The sequence below is a fragment of the Maniola hyperantus genome, chromosome 28 (genome assembly GCF_902806685.2).
Source record: "Maniola hyperantus chromosome 28, iAphHyp1.2, whole genome shotgun sequence".
Lineage (NCBI taxonomy): Eukaryota > Metazoa > Arthropoda > Insecta > Lepidoptera > Nymphalidae > Maniola > Maniola hyperantus.
In genome coordinates this window covers 2649138-2670355 of record NC_048563.1, presented here as the reverse complement: position 1 = coordinate 2670355, position 21218 = coordinate 2649138, and the positions used below count along the sequence as shown (strand labels likewise).

Sequence of the window (21218 nt, the reverse complement as noted above, 5' to 3'; positions counted from 1 at the left end):
ATTTACCTGTCACGACTATTATCACCTACATGTATGTACTTTCTTAGATTCTTATTTAATACTAGCTGATTAAAAATCCCGTAGGAACTCTTTAATTTTTCGGGATAAAAAGTAGCCTATGTCACTCTCCAAGTCTTTAACTATACCCATGCAAAAAATCACCGTCGATCCGTTGTTCCGTTGCTGCGTGATTGAAGGACAAACCAACAAACAAACACACTTTCGCATTTATAATAAGGGTACTGGTTAAACGAAATTTACCTGTCCTTCAACGCGACTTACCTGACAAAACACAGGACTGGTATAGAACAGTACATCCAGCAATGTATCGTTGGTAAAGTTCCTCAAACGCGGTATACTGTCCAGGGTCACGGCCGCCAAGCGCTTGTCCACACCAGTTTCTCCTGAGTGTAGACTTGAATGCCAGGATATTGGTAGCACCTGGAATTAAATAACTAACTAGCCTCAATAGCTCGACGGGTAAAGGAGTGGACTGAAAACCGAAAGGTCGACGGTTCAAACCCCGCCCGTTGCACTATTGTCGTACCTACTCCTAGCACAAGCTTGACGCTTAGTTGGAGAGGAATGAGGAATGTTAGTCATTTAACATGGCTAATACTCTTTAAAAAAAAAACTTAATAAAAAAAACTTGCATTTAACCTTTACGCGCATTTGAAATAAATTCAGTTTCATTTTTGAAAACAAAGTCGATTAAAGTTTTTTAACATATTATCATGTAGTAACACTTTTACATATTTTAAGGGTTTCGTATATCAAAAGGAAAAAGGAACCCTCACTTTGTTGTCTGTCTGTCCGTCGTGTAAGTCCAGAAAACCTATAGGGTACTTCCCGTTAACCTAGAATCATGAAATTTGGCAGGAGGTCTTTTAGCAAAAATAAAGGAATAAATTCGAAAATCGTAAATTTGTGGTTACATCACGAAAAAAAATTGAAATGTATTTCAATTTTCAAAGTAAGCTGACTATACCAAGTGGGATATCATATGAAAGGACTTTACCTGTACATTTTAAATTCATAATAGTTTTTGATTTATCGTGCAAAAATCTCCCATCGGCGGTGTTCCCACTAGATTATAACATGGGGTTATTCAAGGGGCGGACCAACAAATTCCTAAAAGGCCGGCAACGCATCGGCGGCTCCTCTGGTGCTGCAAATGTTCATGGGCGGCGGTAATCACTTAACATCAGGTGACCCGCCTGCTCGCTTGCTCGCTATATCTATTAAAAAAAAAAAAAATACCCGAGTGCGCCATTTTGATTCGCACTTGACCGGTTTTTAATAATAATGTATAATTACTAGTAACTCACCTCGACTCTTCCTACAAGGCCGCGATCATAGGAGTTCTTGTAATGCGATTGAACTAGTTGTAAACTTGTAGATCTGAAGTCATCCACTGAAAATGAAAGCCATTATCTCAATGATATGATATTTAGATTTAGATATTATATTATATTGACGCCAATTCTGTTGGGCACCATTTTTCAACTTAATTGACAGGTTTAAATCTAGTGCCATTCTTTTCCTCAGGGAGCATCATGAAAGGGATAGCAATAAATTTAGAGCTGTTAGTTGAGAGATTGTGTACAACAGAATCTTACGTTAAAAGTACAATAGTAAAGACTGAACTCACCAACTTCCTCCACAGACCGGAAGCGCATATCGCAAGCGGAACCGACGCCATGACACATCAACAAGAGATGGTCTATGCTCGATGGTTCCGTATCCTCTATTTCCGATTCCACGCAGCCTCGTACTACTCGTTGGCGCAAAGACTGCTGAAAACAATTATTGTCACATGTCCATTTCCTAATTTGAGAGCCTCAATAGCTCAACGGGTAAAGGAATGGACTGAAAACCGAAAGGTTGACGGTTCAAACCCCGCCCGTTGCACTATTGTCTTACCTACTCCTAGCACAAGCTTGACGCTTAGTTGGAGAGGAAAGGGGAATATTAGTCATTTAACATGGCTAATATTCTTTTTAAAAAAAAACCCCTTATAGGATCACTTTGTTGTCTGTCTGTATGTCCGTCGTGTTCAAGCCTGCTTCCATTTTAGACTACATCATCACTTACCACCACTTAAGGGGTAACTTGTACCGAAATAATAATAAAAACACTATCAATGGACGGTCATGTTGTAAGTACAAGATAAATATAGACAATCACAGACACATTGTGGCTAACTCCGTCGTACACAATGGGGCTGATTCTTTTGTACACAATCTCTAAACTAAACTAAATTAACGGGTCTAAATCTAGTGCTATCCTTTTCCACAAGCAACATTATGAAAGGGATAGCAATAGATTTAGACGTGTCATTTAAGTTTAGTTTAGAGTTTGTGTACAATGGAATTATAATAATAATAATAATAATAGTTTTTTATTGTCAGGCATAAAACCCATAAACACATTTAAAAATTACAATAAAATAAAATACAATTTACATTACAAAGCATACAAATAAAAATAAAAAATACATAAAGATACCTTACAACTAACTGAAATGGTTAAAAAAACTCATTTCAGATGTCACAGGTCACAGGTATTACTTTCTGTTCTTATCCTGGTGTACAGATAGCCAATAACTAAAAATAGGGCTGGGCATCCCTTCACAAACGACCTTGAGTATTGCATTGTTAGAGCTCCGAAGTCTTTCCCAAAAGGATGCCACGCGAGCTCTAACAATACAATAGAAGTCAGGCACCCCCGCTTCGGCAAACATAGTAGAAGCACTGCAATACCTCGGCAATCCCATGAGTATTCGGAATGCGTCGTTATATTGTACTCGTATTGCAGTGAACGACTTTTTAAGAAAGTTTGTCCATAACTGGCACGTATAAAAGCATTGGCAGTAGGCGTTAAATAAGGTTATTTTAACGGCCTTACTGCATTTGCTAAATCTACGCGCCAGCATATTGCAACGAATCGAGAGTGCCCTCCTTTCCCTCTCAATGTCGCTGTCATCTTTTAGATGCTCTGTCAGGATGTGTCCTAGGTATTTGAATTTCTGCACAACCCGAACTGCTTTACCATTTAGAATTACTTCTGGGATTCTTTCCGGACCTTTACCTGCCTTGAATACAAGCATCTCAGTTTTGTTAACATTATATTTCAGCCCATGAGCATTAGCATAATGCTCACAAACCGAGAGCAACTTTCTGAGGCCTTTAATAGAAGGGCTGAGAATCACCATATCATCCGCATAACTCAAACTATTTACACATACACCATTGATGTGGCATCCGATCTTGGTGTCTCTCAGCTCCTCTATTAGGTTATTTACATATATATTAAAAAGATCCGGGGAGGTAATCCCACCCTGGCGAACACCGCAGTCTAATTTGTATGAATTAGAAGTCGCTTCGCCCCATTTCACAGTATTTGTTTGGTTTCCGTACCAGTACCTCAACAGACCTATAACTTCTCTGGGACCTGAGACCGGTACAGTTTCTCCCAGAGAATATCATAATTAACTAGATCGAAAGCCCGGCTCAGGTCGAGAAAACACGCATATACAGATGTGTCACGCCCTGTATAATACTGTATAGTGTGCTTCAGACCAACTATAGCTGAGTCTGTCGAGAGACCAGGTCGGAAACCAAACTGTGCGTCGTCGATTACCACATTCCTAAGCAGTTCGGGTTGCACAAGACGTTCCAAAATTTTACCTATTACTGTACCCAGGGAAATAGGACGATAGTTAGCAGGCGATGCCAAGTCCCCGGTTTTATTTTTTGCGATCGGGACAACTATTGTTTTCATTAAATTATGGGGAAGATACGAATATCTTATACACAAGTTATACAAACCACATAGTTTCTCGTGTAGCAATAAACCACCATATAAAATATGCTCAATGCTTAGTTCATCATAACCAGGACTTTTCCCTCTTTTCATTTTGACTACAATTTTTGTTATGTCTTCAGTCGTAAATTGTATTACCTTGCTTAAGTCCGGTAATGCATTAACATAATTGTTGCCTTTTAACTTAGGATCCACCTGTAACGGTTGGATTTTAAACCGTTCCGCGAACATATTGGCTATCTGTACGTGGCACTGTAAGCCATCCACTGTTACTGGTTTGCTTTGTTTATAATTAAATGCTTTAGTTTGTTTCCAAAACTTGACAAAATTTTTCTGTTTACGGTGCATGGCTAAAATATCTAATTTAATGACTTCTTCATTTTTTTGACACCATCGTAACTTATTTTTAAAAAATTTACGAGATTTTATCAAATTATCATATACAATACCAGTAGATGGCTTACCCGCCAACACCCACGCTTCAAAGTACAACTTATACTTACTATGGCTTTCCTGAACATGAAAATTCCAACCTGTGACCTGTTTGTGCTTAATATTCTTATTAGACTGACATCGTTTTGATGAGCGTTTAGCACCTGACTGCATAATGTTGACAATATCATTGTATAAATTATCAATAAATAAATGGTGACTATCTAAATTGTTACATCTATTATTATCACAGTCCTTACATAATATCTGCTCACAAATCTTACCAAGTCTATTATCACAGTAATTGTAGTACGAATCAACCTGAGTTGCATCTCTGTCACCCCACCGAATGCCCGTTCCGGCAAAGGTGGCGTCGTCGAGAATAAAACACTCGGTCTCTCCAATATTACATACTATACGTAGCGGGAAATGATCGGACCATGAGATATCATACATAACGTCCACGCTTAGTACAGATTTCCACGCAGCTTCTGTAGTAAGACAATGATCCAACCAACGACGACTGCCGTGCGATTCACTAATGAATGTAAACGTGTCAGAATTGCTACCAAGCTTAGTAATGTCGGCCCATACCCACTCCTGTTCATCACAAAATTGCCTCAGCTCATTACCAAAACGGGCATTCGGATGGGCGTTAAAATCCCCCAAAATATAGACAGATGCTACCTCACTCTCTTCGACAATCGCACTTATTCGTGCTAGACAATTAGTAAAATCTGGAAGATTCTCAATTTCGTCTGTCGGCATGTATACATTAAATATCAAGAAAGATCGCAACCCTAAGTTAACACGGATAGCCATAATTCTGTCGTTGGAGCAGTTTATAACAGATATATTATTGAAGCGAGTCTTTTTCCACAAAAGCGCGAGACCACCGTAAGGCCGCCCACGCAGTACTCCAGCTGACAAGTCCACAGAAGAGGTAGCAGCGCACCCAAAGTCTGAATGAATGCTTTGCACAATGTCTAAATCATGGGGCAGCAGCCACGTCTCCTGTAGTGCTACAATGTCAGCTTTATTACATAAATCATGGACACACTGAATCGATCTTTTAATCGATTTGCAATTAAAAGATAACATAGTCATATTTTGCATAGAAGTACTATTCATGTTGTGTATTGTTTGCAGCGTCTTTCGCAACTGTAGCTCGCTCGCGATACACTCGAAACTTCACACCTTCCGGCCAGAAGTCGCTTCTAAGAAATAAGTCTAATTTCGAACGTGAAATTATAATTTTGAACGAGTTGAAGGATGTCTCATATTTCTGCTTCAAAAGTTGGACATCAATGCATTCGTGTCCCATTTCTCTAATATACCTTATCATTTGGTCATTAGTCGTATTTTTCGATAACCTCGATACATAGATCGAAATAGGTATGTCGGCAACTTGAATAATGCAGCTTGTACGCTGAGCCGAGCCACGCAAATTATTATTACGAAGCTTACGCCTTTTTGGTTCCACCAAAGTGAACTCTGTGTTTTCATCTCGATTAATACTGTTCCTTACTGTTATCGGCTTTCGGTTCATATTTGACTGCGTTTCGGAAGACACACTTGGGCATACGACAATATCACGGTATGACGGAGCGACCGCAGGCGCAGTGCCCGCTATCGTTAGCCACAATGTCAACATTTTAGTTTACTAAACTAAAGTGGCACGTCTAAATCTATTGCTATCCCTTTCATAACGTTGCTTGCGGAAAAGGATAGCACTAGATTTAGACCTGTTAATTTAGTTTAGTTTAGAGATTGTGTACAAAAGAATCGGTCCCATTGTCCTTGTCAAAAACTTTAAAACTAAAGCAAAGAACACTAATATCAAATCTAGGCAAATTGTCCCCAAAATACACTAAATTAATTACAGTTTAGCTAACAATTAAACTAACAATCTTTTGCTTTTGTTGCCTCCATTCCCCTGCACCGTGCACCATAAATATGAGATGATCTATGTGCAACGGCTGGTCTTCTGACATGTGGATCTTTGGCGGATTTCGGAACACACGCTTCCCAAACACGGATAGCTAGGAGAGGATATATTAGGATGGGTGAGTTAGGTTGGGTTAGGTTTTCGATGATGCAAATGAAGCGATTTGTTACAATTGTAGTTGATAAGGGCACTTCAAACAACATTGTTATCCTTCTTTTTGACTAGTAATAATAATCAACTTTACAGATTATTTAGTAGTAAGAGTGTTTTACAGGGTATTAGCTACATATTGACGTTGCTATAATAGATAAAACAAAATTATTTTTGGTTCATATGCCATTAATATGGGATGGTCTATCTGTAATGTTTGGTCTTCTGACACGTTGATCTTTGGCGGATTTCGGTACACACGCTTCCCAAACACGGATAGCTAGGAGAGGATAGGTGAGTTAGGTTAGGTTAGGTTTTCGATGCAGCAATCAAATGAAGCGAATTGTTAAAATTGTAGTTGATAAGGGCATTACAAACAATATTGTTAACGTTCTTTCTGACTTGTTATATCACAACTATAAAGATTTTTTAGTAGTAAGTAATATTGACGTTGCTATAGTAGAAAAAACAAATTATATTTGGTCCATGTGCCATAAATATGGGATGGTTTATGGGATGTTTGGTCTTCTGACACGTTGATCTTTGGCGGATTTCGATACACACTCTTTCTAAAGATGAATAGCTAGAAAAGGATAGATTAGGATAGGTTAGTAAGTTAGGATGGGTGAGGGTAGTCTTCAGATTGAATTTCGATGATGCAATAATTAGCTGAATCGATGTTACTATTGTAGTTGATAAGGGCATTACAAACAACATTGTTTAGCGTTCTTTCTGACTTGTAACGTCACAACTATAATGATGAAGTGAAGTGATTATGTGGTTTTAATTGTGTTTTGCAGTTAACAATAAAATACATGAAATAGGGATATAAAATAAAGAAGATTTATATGTTCGCCAAGCCAAGCCGGTGCGGGCGCTAGGCCATTATATGAGTGACTCACTGGAGTGGCACTGAAGGTATCAGTGGAGGACTGCAGAAAGTGCACCATGACGGCCGGGCCGTGCATAACCACCATCTCGTCGTTCGGCAGCATCAGGCGCCGGTGCCACTCGCCTGTTGTCACGCTGTGGTGGTACATTTCCTGAAATAGAGAAAGGTAACAAATGGTGGGTAATATTACAAACTAGATGATGCCTGCGACTTCGTCCGCGTGGATTTGAGTTTCTAAAAATCCCGTGGGAACTCTTTGATTTGATAAAAGTAGCCTTTTTCCTTCCCCGGGATGCAAGCTATCTCTGTACCAATCAATTTTCGTCAAAATCGGTTGACAGACAGACTTTCGCATTTATAATATTAGTATGGATCTGACATTCTGGTCATTTTTTGTGTATGTAAAAGGCGTACAGTATTTATGCTAACTTGGGATCTTTATTTCGAGTTGTGCCACATATGACACAGTTTATTCCAGCGCTTCTTCTGCTTGAGTTCTTTTGGCTTTAATGCTCAAGTATTAAAGGCACCGGGATAACCAAACCCGTTGGTATAATTGGTAATGTGTGTCACAACTTTCAATAATAAACGTTATGTCTTTCTTTCGTTTCTTTAAATGTGAACGTGCCCTATGTCTGTCATATATGCAACCAATGACGTGCCGTTCCTTACGCTTACCCGATTTTCTGTTGACTTATATTATTTTAATACACAAATACACACCTCAAGTTTTTCGGCTGTAGACTCTGTGTAGGGCACATAGCGAGGAACTGCCGTGCCTTTGTAGAACCAACTGCACCTAGAAACATTGTTTTTCATTAATTTACTAGTGATTACACTTAAGGCAAAATGGGATCGCAAAGGCGAATGTATCGAAAAGTCTGGGCCAAAGCGCAAATTTGTTGCACGCGTTTTAAAAAAAATTTAAACTCTATGTGCTCTGTTACCATAAAATAATACCGTAATTCCTTAGTGTATTAAACCTTGAACGTAAATACGAAATTTTATTGAAATTAGTTTTATATCAATCGAAAAAAACTGGTTCTTCTCCTAATGGTCGTGTAAAAAATGCGTATTTTGGGGAAACTTCGCGATTTTTTTGTATCCAGCCAAATTGTGCCAATCGTGATAATTAGATTGGTTTCATCAAAGTTGCATTTGCCTCACTGGACTACATACCTCATAACGTTGGTAGGTTTTTCGGTCCAGTACACAGCGTTCCTCGTGCGAGCTATCACGTTCACGTCGTATCTCCCACCATCCGTTGCCACTATGGTGTCTTCGTTCAGGTCCGCTGAAAACATATCAGTACTAACTTTTAGGGTTCCGTAGTAAACAAGGAACCCTTAGGGGGTTCTTCTTCAACGTCTATTTTTTTTAAAGTGAACATTTTACACCACACTTTTAGACCAAAGCACAAGATAAAAACTGAGACTGGTGTTTGCAATTTGCAGCCCAAATATACCGTAGTCTGTAATAGGGCTGACAAAGATCATCGACCTTAGACCAGCCATACACGGACAGCTTGAAGCAGTCAGGATGGACTGTTTCAAGCTGCGACTGCGTGTTGAACTACAGACTTCTACGTATATACACGAACCGCTCAAGCAGTTGCAACTGCTTCGGACTGTTCGAGCTGTCGCGCAGTCACTTCCGCCCGCGCTCCTCATTCCACGTCGCGCACTCTTCCCGCCCGCACTGAAATTGCTTGGCAGCTTGAAGCTGCCATCGAGCAGTTAAGCTAACTGCTCGGTGGCAGCTTCAAGCTGTTGACTCTGACTACTCGAGCGGTCCGTGTATGTTGATCACTGACTCACCGCTCGAGCAGTCCGTGTATGGCGGGCCTTACACAAAATCGTAAAATAGTGACGGGGGACAAGGGCTTTGTTGTGATTGGTGGACTCAAAAGTCACGTAATCAAGACAATGTGCGGGATGAGGGTACCGAACGGGCGTGGGCCGCCTTTCATGCTAAGCAACTGAATAAGCTTGGCGATCGGGGGTGTCTGGCTATTCGGCGTCTATAGGTAGTGGTCTGTGCTTGTATCTAAATAAATAAAAAACCACTTACGGCTATTGTACGCGTCCTCCAATGCTTTAGAGTCGCCTGTTGAGAACCCCCGCCATATGGATTTGTCCTCCAACTCTTTGCGGTAGAACCAGTGATACTTTACCGGCGCATAGTCTGACGACGTGCGATGCTGGAAAATGACAGATTTATACAGAGAGTTTTTAGGGTTCCGTACCATAGTAAGAAAGGGAGTAGGGACCCTTACGGCGGCTACGCGCTCATCCGATCCGGGTCCGTGAAAACACGTTCCCTTTTGTTTTGTATGGGAGCTTATGACATATGTCGTAGAAAATCGCTGGTATTCTCACGGATGACGGAAGTGCAGTGCGTAATCGCCGTTACAGGATCAATTCGTTGTCACTTCGTTGTAATACTATACAGAGAAAAATTTGTTTGTCGGGTGAGATTTATAGAGCGCAGTCTGACTTTGCTCAGACTTAAGACACGGTTAAAACGAGACAGCGTTATATAGCTGGCATAAATCTGTCTCGTTTTAACAGTGACTTAAGTCTAAGCAAAGTCAAAGCACGCTCTATAGATTTCAGCCTGAGGTTGAGCTATTGTTATAGCTAATGAGTAATGACGGTTTCAAGTGGAAACACGCCAGAAAATGTTGAATGCACTATAATAAAAGGTAAAAATAATATCGTATTTAAAATGGTAAATACCTCATTCATAGAAACAATTTTATCACTACTATCATCTTGGAATGTTTGATCTAAAAAGTTGACACTCAGCGACGTTTTATTTACACTTTCTTTTTTCTCAGCCATATTACTATCTCCCTCCTTTTTCTTATCGGTGTCTCTATCCATCCCTTTCCTTACTTTACAATTATCAAAATCTACACCTTTTGCGTCTAATTTTGTAAACTTTTTGGTCGTGTCACAGCAATATTTACATTCTTTTATAATATCTTCGAAATTTAAGTTATTTTTATCCCCTAATTGATTGTTTTTATGTTCATCAATATATTTACTATCTACGTTTTCTACACGTTCTTTTTCATTCAAATGTTTGGATTCTTTTGGTTCGCCTATATTAATATCTTTAACATTTTCAACTACAGTAAAGTAGTTGACTGTTCTTACTACATCTTCTTTTGGAGTAAAATTTTTATATGATGTCAAATCATGTATTAAATTCATATTTGCTATATTGGTTTGCGGAATGTTTGTAGTTTTATTATTTGAATGTACAGTCGGGTTTGTTTGAGTATCTACAGTTGTAGTTTCAAAAAAACTTATGACATTATTTTGTATTGAATCAAAAGTGTCACTTTTAGGTTTATGCCTATAATGATCCTGAGACTGGCTCAACTCAAAAAAAGACTTCGTGTGATCAGGTTTGGGCGGACTTGTAAAATAACTGGATAATCTGCTAAAGTTACTGTAGACATCTGAGTCTTCTGTGCTTTCTGCATTTGAAGAAAAGAAGTTGATTGGATCTGGTAGCGATTCCAACTTAAGTTCTTCACTTTTTTGTGGTTCCTTTTCAGTGGATGCTGTATCAAGTTTATTCTCTTCTGCTGTTTCCTTTTTGGGTTCAACAATACTGGAAAATGCTGGTAACCTCTCGGTTACAGATGAAGAATCTTCTACAATCTTTTCGATCATAGTTAAAACTTCTGTATCAGAAATGTTCAGGTTTTCTACAGGACTTTTTGAATAAGTCAAAGTTGCTAAACCACGTTGGGTTGAAGTATCAGGTATAAACGTTATATTTGGATTGTTTACTGTCAATGTGATAGTGGCAGGCGTTTGAGTGGTTGTATCTGGAATAAATGTAACATTTTCGTTCAATCCAGGAAGGATCCTCGAAGCAGCGATATCACTTAGTCGTTTTTTATATTCATCTTCGAAACCTGGTGGAATACGCATTGTAGAAGTGTTGACGTTATAAGATATCGAAGCGGCCGGAGAAGTCAATGAATTCTTGTAATGATTCTCAACAGCATAGTTGCCTGTGTCGAAATACGATGCTATCGTTATTGCTGGGCTTGTAGAAGTTGGTAATTCAAACGGCAAAGAATCTCTCCTTAATTCAGAGAAAACATCAGGTTCTGGATTAGTTTCCATTTTCTTATATCTCTCGATTCTATTAGTAAAGGTATCTGCATCTGGTACTGGGTCATCTGAACTTCTTTCTCGTTCCTTATACTCTATTTTATCATCATCAGTTTCGGATGGTTCTATTACGAATTCTTCGAAAATAGGAAAGTCATTTTTAGCATCTTGTTCAATCGAATGCACGTCTAAACCACTTTCATCTGACTTCGTATCCTCCTCGGGCGGTGCAGTAGGTACAGTTATTGGTGGTGATAAAATTGAAGTATCTTCTTGAGTAAACCTAAATTCAGCTTTTATTTCGTCGCTAGCATTAGTAGGTATGTTTTCAAATACTAAAGATTTATCTTGAAAGAATCCTAAAGAAAGAGGATCTGGTTGAAAATCGTAGTCATGATTTTGTAGGACTTTAGATGAGTTAGTATCATTAGTTGACCATCCGTAATTTATATTTGTACTAACACTAATGTCATCAATTAGTTCTACAAGTGGCGGTAATTTCATGGTTTTTATGATATCTTCTGTAATATGGGATATTACAGATTTATCAGTAACCAAACTGCTACCAACAAATGGATACTCGACAGGGTGCGCTAATTGTATGGGAGCCGTTATATTTTCTATTAACTGTGTAGTTAAATCATCAACATCTTTTTCTTCTGGCTTATTAACCTCTCTACATGTTTCACAAATGTTTAATTCAGAAACTTGTTGTTCAAGCAAATCCTCTTTTTGTTCAATTTGTTCACTTTTTTCAAAAAGATCTGAAACTGAAGACTTTTCTTTTAAAACATTATCAGTACTTTTAGATAGAGCCACCTTTTCTGTTTTTTCTTCGACATTCTTTATATCTTTGTATGATGCACAGCCAGGAATTAAAGGTATTTTTTCTGACGAACCAAAGTCGAAAAGCCTATATCCAGGTTTATTGTCTGAGGCAATTTGAAAATCATAGCTGGAAGAAGCGGTTCTTTGGTCATCATTTACATCATCTAAATACTGTGGTGGCACTAAATCATCAGATAAGTCCTTTAATACTGGCAATATAACAGTTGTTAAAAGTTCTTTTGATGTATCCACATCAGTTGTACTTTGCTTGCCAAAAAAACTTTGTACATCTTTACTACTCGAGATATCTTTGTTTTCAATAACATTCAATACGGGAGTTGTAAAGTGATAATCAAAATAAGATTTCGATGAAACATCAGACGTTTTTTGTAATAATTCAAAACCAATATCAGTTTTTTCAGGTTTGGCTGGAATCACATTTTCTTGAGATTTTTGTCTCTCGAAAAAGTCTTTTGCGGAAATGTTTGAAAATACTCGAGACGTTACTCGAGGTAGTTCCCGAGGCAGCGGAGCAAGTTCATCAGTTTTAGTGTGCGATATTGACTGGGTTAAAGTTTGTTTCAAGTCAAAAGCGCTGGCAAATGAATCAGCAACAGTCGCGTGTCCATAAACAATATTCGCTTTTCTAAAATCATTTTCCTTAGAAACTATATTATCAAATAGTGATTGTTGTTCTTGTTTAGAATAATCAAAGAAACTTTTTAAAGAAGAATCACCAGTACTCTGAGATATTTCAGATGTCTTGCTCTGGTCTGATAGAATGTCAATTCTCTCAGTGTTACCTTCCATTCTAGTATCTGATAATGTAAGTTCTTGAGTTTCAGTTAGTTCCTGATGAACTATGGCATCAGGAAGTAAGGAATCGGTTATTTTTGAAATATCAGCTATTCTATCATTTTCACTGTCTTTTAAATGTTTCTCTGTAGGAGTTTTCATTGTATGGTCTTGCGTAAATATTGTAGTATTCGTGTACAATTTTTCCGATTCTGTTGAAGGTTTAATTTCATATTTATGACAGTCTTGCGTTATATTTGCCGGGGTTGGAAAAAGACTGCTTGCGGCAGACGATTGTTGGACGATTGGTTGCTGATGGTACATGTTACCCCATCCCGGATTAGGATAATTATGTGCCTGATTCATATAGTCTTGTGTTTGATAATACTGTGGCTGTACGGTAGTTTGGGAGTAATCAGATTGATTATTATATGGATTAGGTTTTATTTGTTCCGGAGCACTAGGAATAAATACTTCTAAACTAGCGCTTTCAGTTTGTGGAAAATTTTCATAATTTCCAACAGACAAATTATCATACTGTGATAAGTATTCATGCTTCTTTTCATCAACTTTTGTTTCATTGTATGCGGGGTCGAAGAAGGTTGTAACAGTGCTCTGGATCTTATTAATATCTATTGAGCTAAGTTTAGATTTTAACGATCCAATTATTCCGAAACCTTTCGACTCTTGTCGAGTTTCTTCAAATCTCTCTGTTGTCGGCCTACTCAAATCAAAAGCTGTATTAAAATCTTGATACACTAGTGGTTTTTGATCGTCTGGTTCTTTTGCACCAAATGGTGGATATGATGACACTACAGGTTCATTTAAATCAAAAGGTGCTGCAGTTTCATATGAACTAGGTGAACTGTAATCTGTTGCTAACTTCTGGGTTATTGGTTGAACATTTTGGTCAGGTGTGAAAATAGCACCTTGGAATAAACTTAATCCTGTAGGTGGTTGCGGTAAATCAGTTGGTCGTGTAAATTCTTGCGCACTGGGCAAACTAAAATCACTTGCTAAATTCTGATTAATAGGTTGAACATTTTGTTCAGGAGTAAAAACAGCACCTTGGAATAAACTGGGTCCAACAGGATTTATTAGTGGTTTTAAATTGTTACTCATATTACCAACACCTTCAATTGGACCGGAATAATACTGTGGCTTTTTGTTTGTTAATCTATAATTTAGATTTCCTGTCATTTTGGGAGGCTCTGTTATTTGTTTAGGAGGTTCAGGTGGAGAGTTCATTGTGAATTGTGGAAACTGTTGATTTGAAATATCTTGATTTTTCTGTATTTCGTCTGTAGGTATTGATACTTGATTTAACGTAGCGGGATTAAAGAACATAGGTGGTGCAATATTTGCTTGTTCAGTCTTGACGAGTTGAGTGATACCTGTTGATTGCAGCGAGCGTTCAGTTGCATCATCCTCTGATTTCATAACGGTATCAGAAACAAAAGATGGTGGCCTTATTGGTTGAATTGTTTTTGGTGGTTGTGATGAAAGTTGTGTATCTGTAGATGATGCTCCTTGAGCAATACGAGGCACGGGCGTAGAAACTGGCAATGATGATCCTTTAGGAATAAGAGGTGCAGCGGTAGGTGATTCTGGTAACATTGTATCACTTGAAGATATCATCGGTACTGTGTTATTAGAAGTATTAAGTGGTTGGTTTGAAGAATGTGATGGTATTTGAAATGATGATTGTGGATTATTTGCAGGGAACTTTTGAGCTTGAAAATTTATTTGTGATTGTCTATTACTTTCTAATGTGTCTGCTGTTAGACCGTGTCCTATACTTTTAATATTAGGGGAATTATACTCAGATGTCGAAAAATTCTGCTGAGCATGTGTTTCTGGATCTAACGGAATAGTTGGAATGAAAAAGTTCTCCTGTGGTACCATAGTTGGTATAGTCTGAGGTTTCATTATTGGTTGATTGGCAGATATGCGTCGTGCCACCGACGGTGGTAAAACTGACTTTCCCACAGTAGCTTGGCTGTCTCTTCGTGGTAAATTGGAGAACATAGGTGGTGGAGGAATCACTGTGGTCGATCCATGAGGTATTAATGGCATAAATTCAGTTGCTGGATTAGGGATAGAAGTTTGCGATGAAATATCTGGTTTTATCTCAATTATATCGGGTTTCGTTTGAATAAACGCATCAGGATGACTTTCAGTTACTTGTCCAGTAGTTATGAATACGGAACTTTCTAAATTAGGTTTATATTGACCATATGACTCAGGATGATTGCCAACTGCTTTTCCTGTTTGTATTTCTACAGAGGCTGCTGGGTTGAATAAATTAAATCTATCTTGAGTTTCTTTTGTAGTGATTTGAGTAAATCCACGAAAGTTTTCTGTACTAGCTTGATCAGTTATGTTTGAATGAAATTCTATTTGACTTGTCAATTTCGGTGTTGAAGCTGCCGGATCAAATATATTATATTTTTCTTTGCTTTCTTCAGGTGTTATTTGAGTTGATACATAAGTGTTAGCTTGGTCTGTTATATTTGTATCAAATCCTGTTTGACCTGCCGATTTTGGAGATTGAACAAACGCCGAAGGATCAAATATGTTAATTTGCTCTTTACTTTCTTCAGCACTTATTTTCGTAGATTCCTGAAGATTTCTTAAATTCATTCGATCTATTATGGGTGATTTAGTTTCAAATCCAATAGCTACGTTTTCAATTTTACTATGATCGGACGGAGGACTAGATACATTAGCTTCAGGTATGAAATAAGCTGGTGTATTCTGACTCATGGGTGCCGGATTGAATGTTTGTGTGTGTTGGTGATCTCCAGAGCTTAGCCCCGGTACTTGTGCATATACTTTCTTCTTAGTTGTAATTCTATAGTTTGAAGTAGTACCTGAAAACAAAAAAAAACAAGTTTAAAATGAGATATTGATATGAATGCGGAAAGTAGAACTCTCGCTCCAGAGGAGAGTTCTGCGTTCTCTGGTGGTGGGAACTGAGCCTAAAGCTTCAAGCGGCCGCGAATACATTCACGTGAATTCAGGTTTTTTAAATATTCCGTGGGAACTCTTTCATTTTCCAGAACAAAAAGTAGCCTGTGCCCGTCTTCGGTTAAACAGATAGGCCGTGAAAATCTAGCAGACACATATACACACTTTCGCATTTATAATACTAGAGTAGGTATGTATAAGTTTAGGTTATTGTAGTTTTGGTAGACAGACACATTTTAATACAATACTGCTTTCAGCAAATATTTTTGGAAAGAAAAAGAAAACCAAGTGCGACTCGCGCACTCAGATTTTCGTAGAAACTTTGTAAATAGTTCGTTTATCACGGGAATCGCAAAAATCCAAATTTTTAGGGTTCCGTACCTCAAAAGGAAAAACGGAACCCTTATAGGATCACTTTGTCGTCTGTCTGTCAAGAAACCTACGGGGTACTTCCCGTTGAATCATGATATTTAGCAGGAAGGTAGGTCTTATAGCAGACATGAGGGGAAAAATCTGAAAACCGTGAATTTGTGGTTTCATCACAAGAAAAAAATTAAAATATGTTCATGAACAAATATTGCTATTTTCAACTTTCAAAGTAAGATTACTATAACAAGTGGGGTATCATATGAAATGGCTTTACTTGTACATTTTAAAACAGATTTTTATTTATTTTTAGGCAGAATAGTTTTTGATTTATCGTGCAAAATGTCGATAAAATATGACTGCAGTACGTAACCCTCAGTGCGCGAGTCTGACTCGCACTTGGCCAGTTTTTTCCACAAATTCACATTCCTTTAAGCTTTCTCTGGATATACAGAACTCTAAAAAAAGGAAGATGATTCACAAAGGAAAATTTCGTTAATCGTTAAATTACGAAACGTCAAATGCCTACCATTAGGTCGCTAAAAGAAGGCCGTGGCAATGACCTCGCTTGACCCCACGAGCGTATTATAAAAAAATCCACGTAATCATAAAATTATATTGTAAGTACTGTTACATTGTCAAATTATGTTTAATTCCTCACATAAAAATTATTTTGTGATAAGTGTTTATTTTTATATTTTATTTTATATTCACTTTGCTATTATGCTTTATCATCCATACTTAATATTTTAATTGCGAAAATGGTGTTAGTCTGTCTGTCTGCTAGCCTTTCACGGCCCATCCGTTCAACTGATTTTGACGAAAATTTGTACAGAGATAGCTTGCATCCCGGGGAAGGACATGGGTTACTTTTTATCCCGAAAAATCAAAGTTTCCACGGGATTTTTGAAAACCTAAATCCACGCGGACGCAGTCGCGGGCATTATTTAACTAGCTTATGTCCGCGACTTAGTCCGCGTGGACTACAAAAAATTCAAGCTCCTATTTTACCCCCATAGTGGTTGAATTTTCAAAAATCCTTAACGGATGTCATAATAGCTATCTGCCTGCAAATTTCTTCCCAATCCGTCCAGTAGTTTAAGCTGTGCGTTGATAGATCAGTCAGTCAGTCAGCTTTTCCTATTATATATTTAGATTACTATTTTGGTCATCTAATCATAATGTATAATAGTTCGCAACAGATAAATTTGGCAATTGGGGTGGGGTCGCCTCATACATCCGCACAGCATCCGCGCCCGCTCGGTGCGGGACGGCGCGGGCGTGCGCTGAGCGGGTGTGCGAGACGTCCCCTCTCCACGACTCACCGCACACCCCGATTGCCATGTCGACCTGTCGCAAACTATATCTACTTATGGTGAGAACTCGTTTCCCACGGATTCGTGCTCTTTAGGCCCACAATAAATGTGACCTTATGCCTTTAGTAGTATAATCATTGGTTTGGTGATTATTTCATATTTGGCACTGAAGTGGACATGTACAAGTACGCTGGAAGAGGTGTGCCATAAAAACCAGTCAAGTGGACTCCGTACCATATACAATACTAGACGATACCCGCGACTTCATCCTTCACCTATTCGGTTAATCAGATTGAAATTTTCAGTGTGTATTTTTATTGCCGCTATAACAACAGATAATAAAAATTCAAAATGGCCACCATGAAAATCTATAGAGCGCACTCTGACTTTGCTTAGACTTAAGTCAGAGTAAAAACGCGACAGAGCTATATATCTCACATAAATCTGCCTCATTTTAACTCAAAGTCTGAGCAAAGTCAAAGTGCGCTCTATAGCCTAAATGTGCATCTCGTTCCAGCGAGGAATACCGGATATTAAAATTAACACTTCGTGCCATATGCTCTTTGTGTTGACAGAGTTCTCATCACTAACATTTAGTTCCAAGTCACGTGACGCTCACCGCTGCTGTCAGCGCCAGAAGGGCGAATTGCTTCTTTTTGGCTGAATTTGTGCGATTCTTGTTGCAACAATGCATTGTAGCCAATAGTAAGCGAGCGTCAACCAATCACAGGTGATTGCGATCGTGATATTATAGCTGTCATTCTCAATTCAAGTAGGTGTGCCAACTGGGCACAGATTGTTTCGATCGTGTCACGTTTATGGAGGAAGGAAAGTTCGGTGAGAGCTGTTGTACAGTTGAATATTGAGGATCTACAAAATATTCTACCGCAATCGAGCAGCAGGTCGACAAGCGCAAGTCCAGTGTACATACTTGTTGGTAGAGGTCAGTGATATTTGGCCAGCATCAGTTATGACTTATGAACTTATCTTATGCAATAATAAGTTACGTAGTCGTTTCTAATGTTCTTCTTAAATGGTCAAATGCTTTTTAAGTTTTTGTAATGCATTTGTTTCTATAATGGTCAATAATCTATAAAAACAAAATAAAATAGCCAATAAAGAAATTAAAAAGTACCAATTCAAGCATTATAACCAACTTTAAATATTTAATGGAGGTTATTAAATTGTCTGCAATATTTTACATGTCTCTTTCACGTAAAATTCATATAAAATTGAAACCGATTCAAATAATTTCTTTTGTTAGATATATTATTATCACAAAAAATTAAATTGTGGTCATGAACTAATAATTAGTATTTTCAATTTTCTAAGTAAGATAACTATATCAAGTGGGGTATCATAATATGAAAGGTCTTCACCTGTGCATTCTACAACAGATTTTTATTTATTTTTATGTATCATAGTTTTTTAATTATCCTGCAAAATGTCGAAAAAATACGACTGTATTACGGAACCCTCAATGCGGCCCACACTTGGCCGGTTTTTTTCATATATCACAGTTTCATTGTTACTTCGAAGCAAGACCGTTATCCGCCACGTTTACCCGTTTCTCCAATAAAAGTCTTCAACTATTTGTTTATCTCTAAAGTCAGCAAATAAAAAATAGATTAAATCTTTAAACTCACCAGACATAGGCGGCTCTCGCAATGGTGGAGGCGCAACACTAACCGGCGCCTCGGGTACACCAAACGGCACATTCATAACTCCAGTTCTATGCTGTACATCATGTACCGCCTTCGATTCCTCAGGAGTAACCTCTCTACTCTTCAAACTCAACATATTACTAAAAGAACTAAAAACAGCACTCGCTACGTGAGGCAGGACGTTAGGTAGCTGGGAAAAGTTCTGCGCTATATCAGCTGTTAGGCTATTCTGTACATTTTCCGTACCTAAAACTTTATCCGGTTCAATGGAATCATTTAGATTTATCTCTTCAAGATTCTCTTCAGCTTGCAGATTAGCATTCTGATCGGTTACGTTACTGTTTAGGGGAGCGCTAACATATCTAGTGCCTTGCAGTCTAGCAAAGTATTCGTTTACATCAAAATCGTCAGTAGATTTTACGGAGGCTTTTGATACTATATTCATTTCGTTAATTTCAAAGTTTTGCGTGTTTTTATTATTATTTAGAGGGTTTGCTATGTTTGTTTGTGTGTTTTGTTGTGATTGGTTAGAGTTTGTGTCGCTGGACGGTAAGTTTGATATGCCGTGTTCGGAGTGCAACAAGGTTGTATTCTGGGCCCCGTGTTGTTCATCTGTAACAAAGAAAAGGTATGGGATTAATACTTAAATAATATTTTTAAAATTGTAATTTTAGAGACATCGTTCGCATCCTAATCAAGGGGTCAGAGGTTCGATCCCGGCACGCACTTCAAACTTTTAGAAGTTATGTGCGATTTAAGAAATTGAATATTACTTACTTTAACGGTGAAGAAAAACATCGAGAGAAAACCGGGGCATAGCGAAGTGGACTATAGCCAAAGTTCTACTCACTCTGAGAGGAGACTCGTGCTCAATAGTGAGGTAGCGATGGGTTGATCATGATGATGATGATGGTTGTCTGACTGACTGACTGACTGATCTATCAACGCACAGCTCAAACTACTGGAGGGATCGGGCTGAAATTTGGCATGCAGATAGCTATTATGACGTAGACATAGAAAGAGCGCTAAGAAAGGATTTTTGAAAATTCAGCCGCTAGGGATGTAAAATAGGGGTTCGAAATTTATGCAGTCCACGCGGACGAAGTCTCGAGCATAAGCTAGTAAGTACATAAGTAATTATGTAAAGCAATAGTTAACATAATTGGTCCTCAGATCTATATGTTAGGCAACACTTGGGTACCTAATTGGCAGGTGTACATAGTGAAAATTGCAGCTTATCTAAAAGCTAGACTGGTCTACTTTCTCTCTAAGAGCTAGGCTAATTCTGGTGGTATACAGGACTTGTACACAGTGGCATGCAGGTCATAGAGGCATAAATGCACTGCTTATCCCAGTTGTAATAGCTCAATGCATATTTTTCATTATGACCTGCCAGTAAATAGGTTCCTGCCTAACTAATGCCTACCCTGGCTTCAAACACTGTGCACGCCACTGCTTGTATACATACATACCCGCGGCTCCGCCCACATAATACTTCCAGGATTGTTAAGACTAGGAAAAACCCTTTTACGACTTCCCTGGCGCAGTTAGTGGGAGGTTCCGGGTTCGATTCCCGGCAGGGGAAATTTGGAATTTTATAACTTCTAAATTTTCTCTGGTCTGGCTTCGGCTGTGGCTAGTTACCACCCTACCGGCAAAGCTGTGCCGCCAAGCGATTTAACGTTACGGTACGATGCCTTTAGAAACCATACCCCTTACAAGTTAGCCCGCTTTCATCTTAAACTGCATCATCATTTAACACTAGGTAAGATTGCAGTCAAGAGCTAACTTGTATCTAAATAATAAAAAACCGGCCAAGTGCGAGTCAGGCTCGCGCAATGAGGGTTCCGTACTACAGTCGCACATTTTGCACGATAATTCAAAAACTATGATGCA

General features: G+C 38.4%; 1 protein-coding gene across 5 annotated transcripts in view; it reads right to left on the bottom strand.

Moving 5' to 3' along the window:
• Nucleotides 1-21218, bottom strand: part of PAPLA1 (Phosphatidic Acid Phospholipase A1) — a 109617-nt gene that overhangs the window by 13448 nt on the left and 74951 nt on the right. For 4 of the 5 annotated variants that reach the window (XR_011238378.1, XM_034982904.2, XM_069508333.1 and 1 more), the window contains exons 2-10: nt 19305-19934; nt 9986-15879; nt 9318-9447; nt 8427-8541; nt 7971-8046; nt 7258-7398; nt 1652-1796; nt 1329-1414; nt 283-441 (exon numbers count right to left, since the gene is read on the bottom strand). Coding sequence is in view for 4 of the 5 variants with exons in the window: in XM_034982904.2 (XP_034838795.1) it covers nt 283-441; nt 1329-1414; nt 1652-1796; nt 7258-7398; nt 7971-8046; nt 8427-8541; nt 9318-9447; nt 9986-15879; nt 19305-19934 (7376 nt within the window). In the remaining variant the exon portion in view is untranslated. The remainder of the gene's footprint in view (nt 1-282; nt 442-1328; nt 1415-1651; nt 1797-7257; nt 7399-7970; nt 8047-8426; nt 8542-9317; nt 9448-9985; nt 15880-19304; nt 19935-21218) is intronic. The other variant, XM_069508332.1, reaches the window with a different exon arrangement.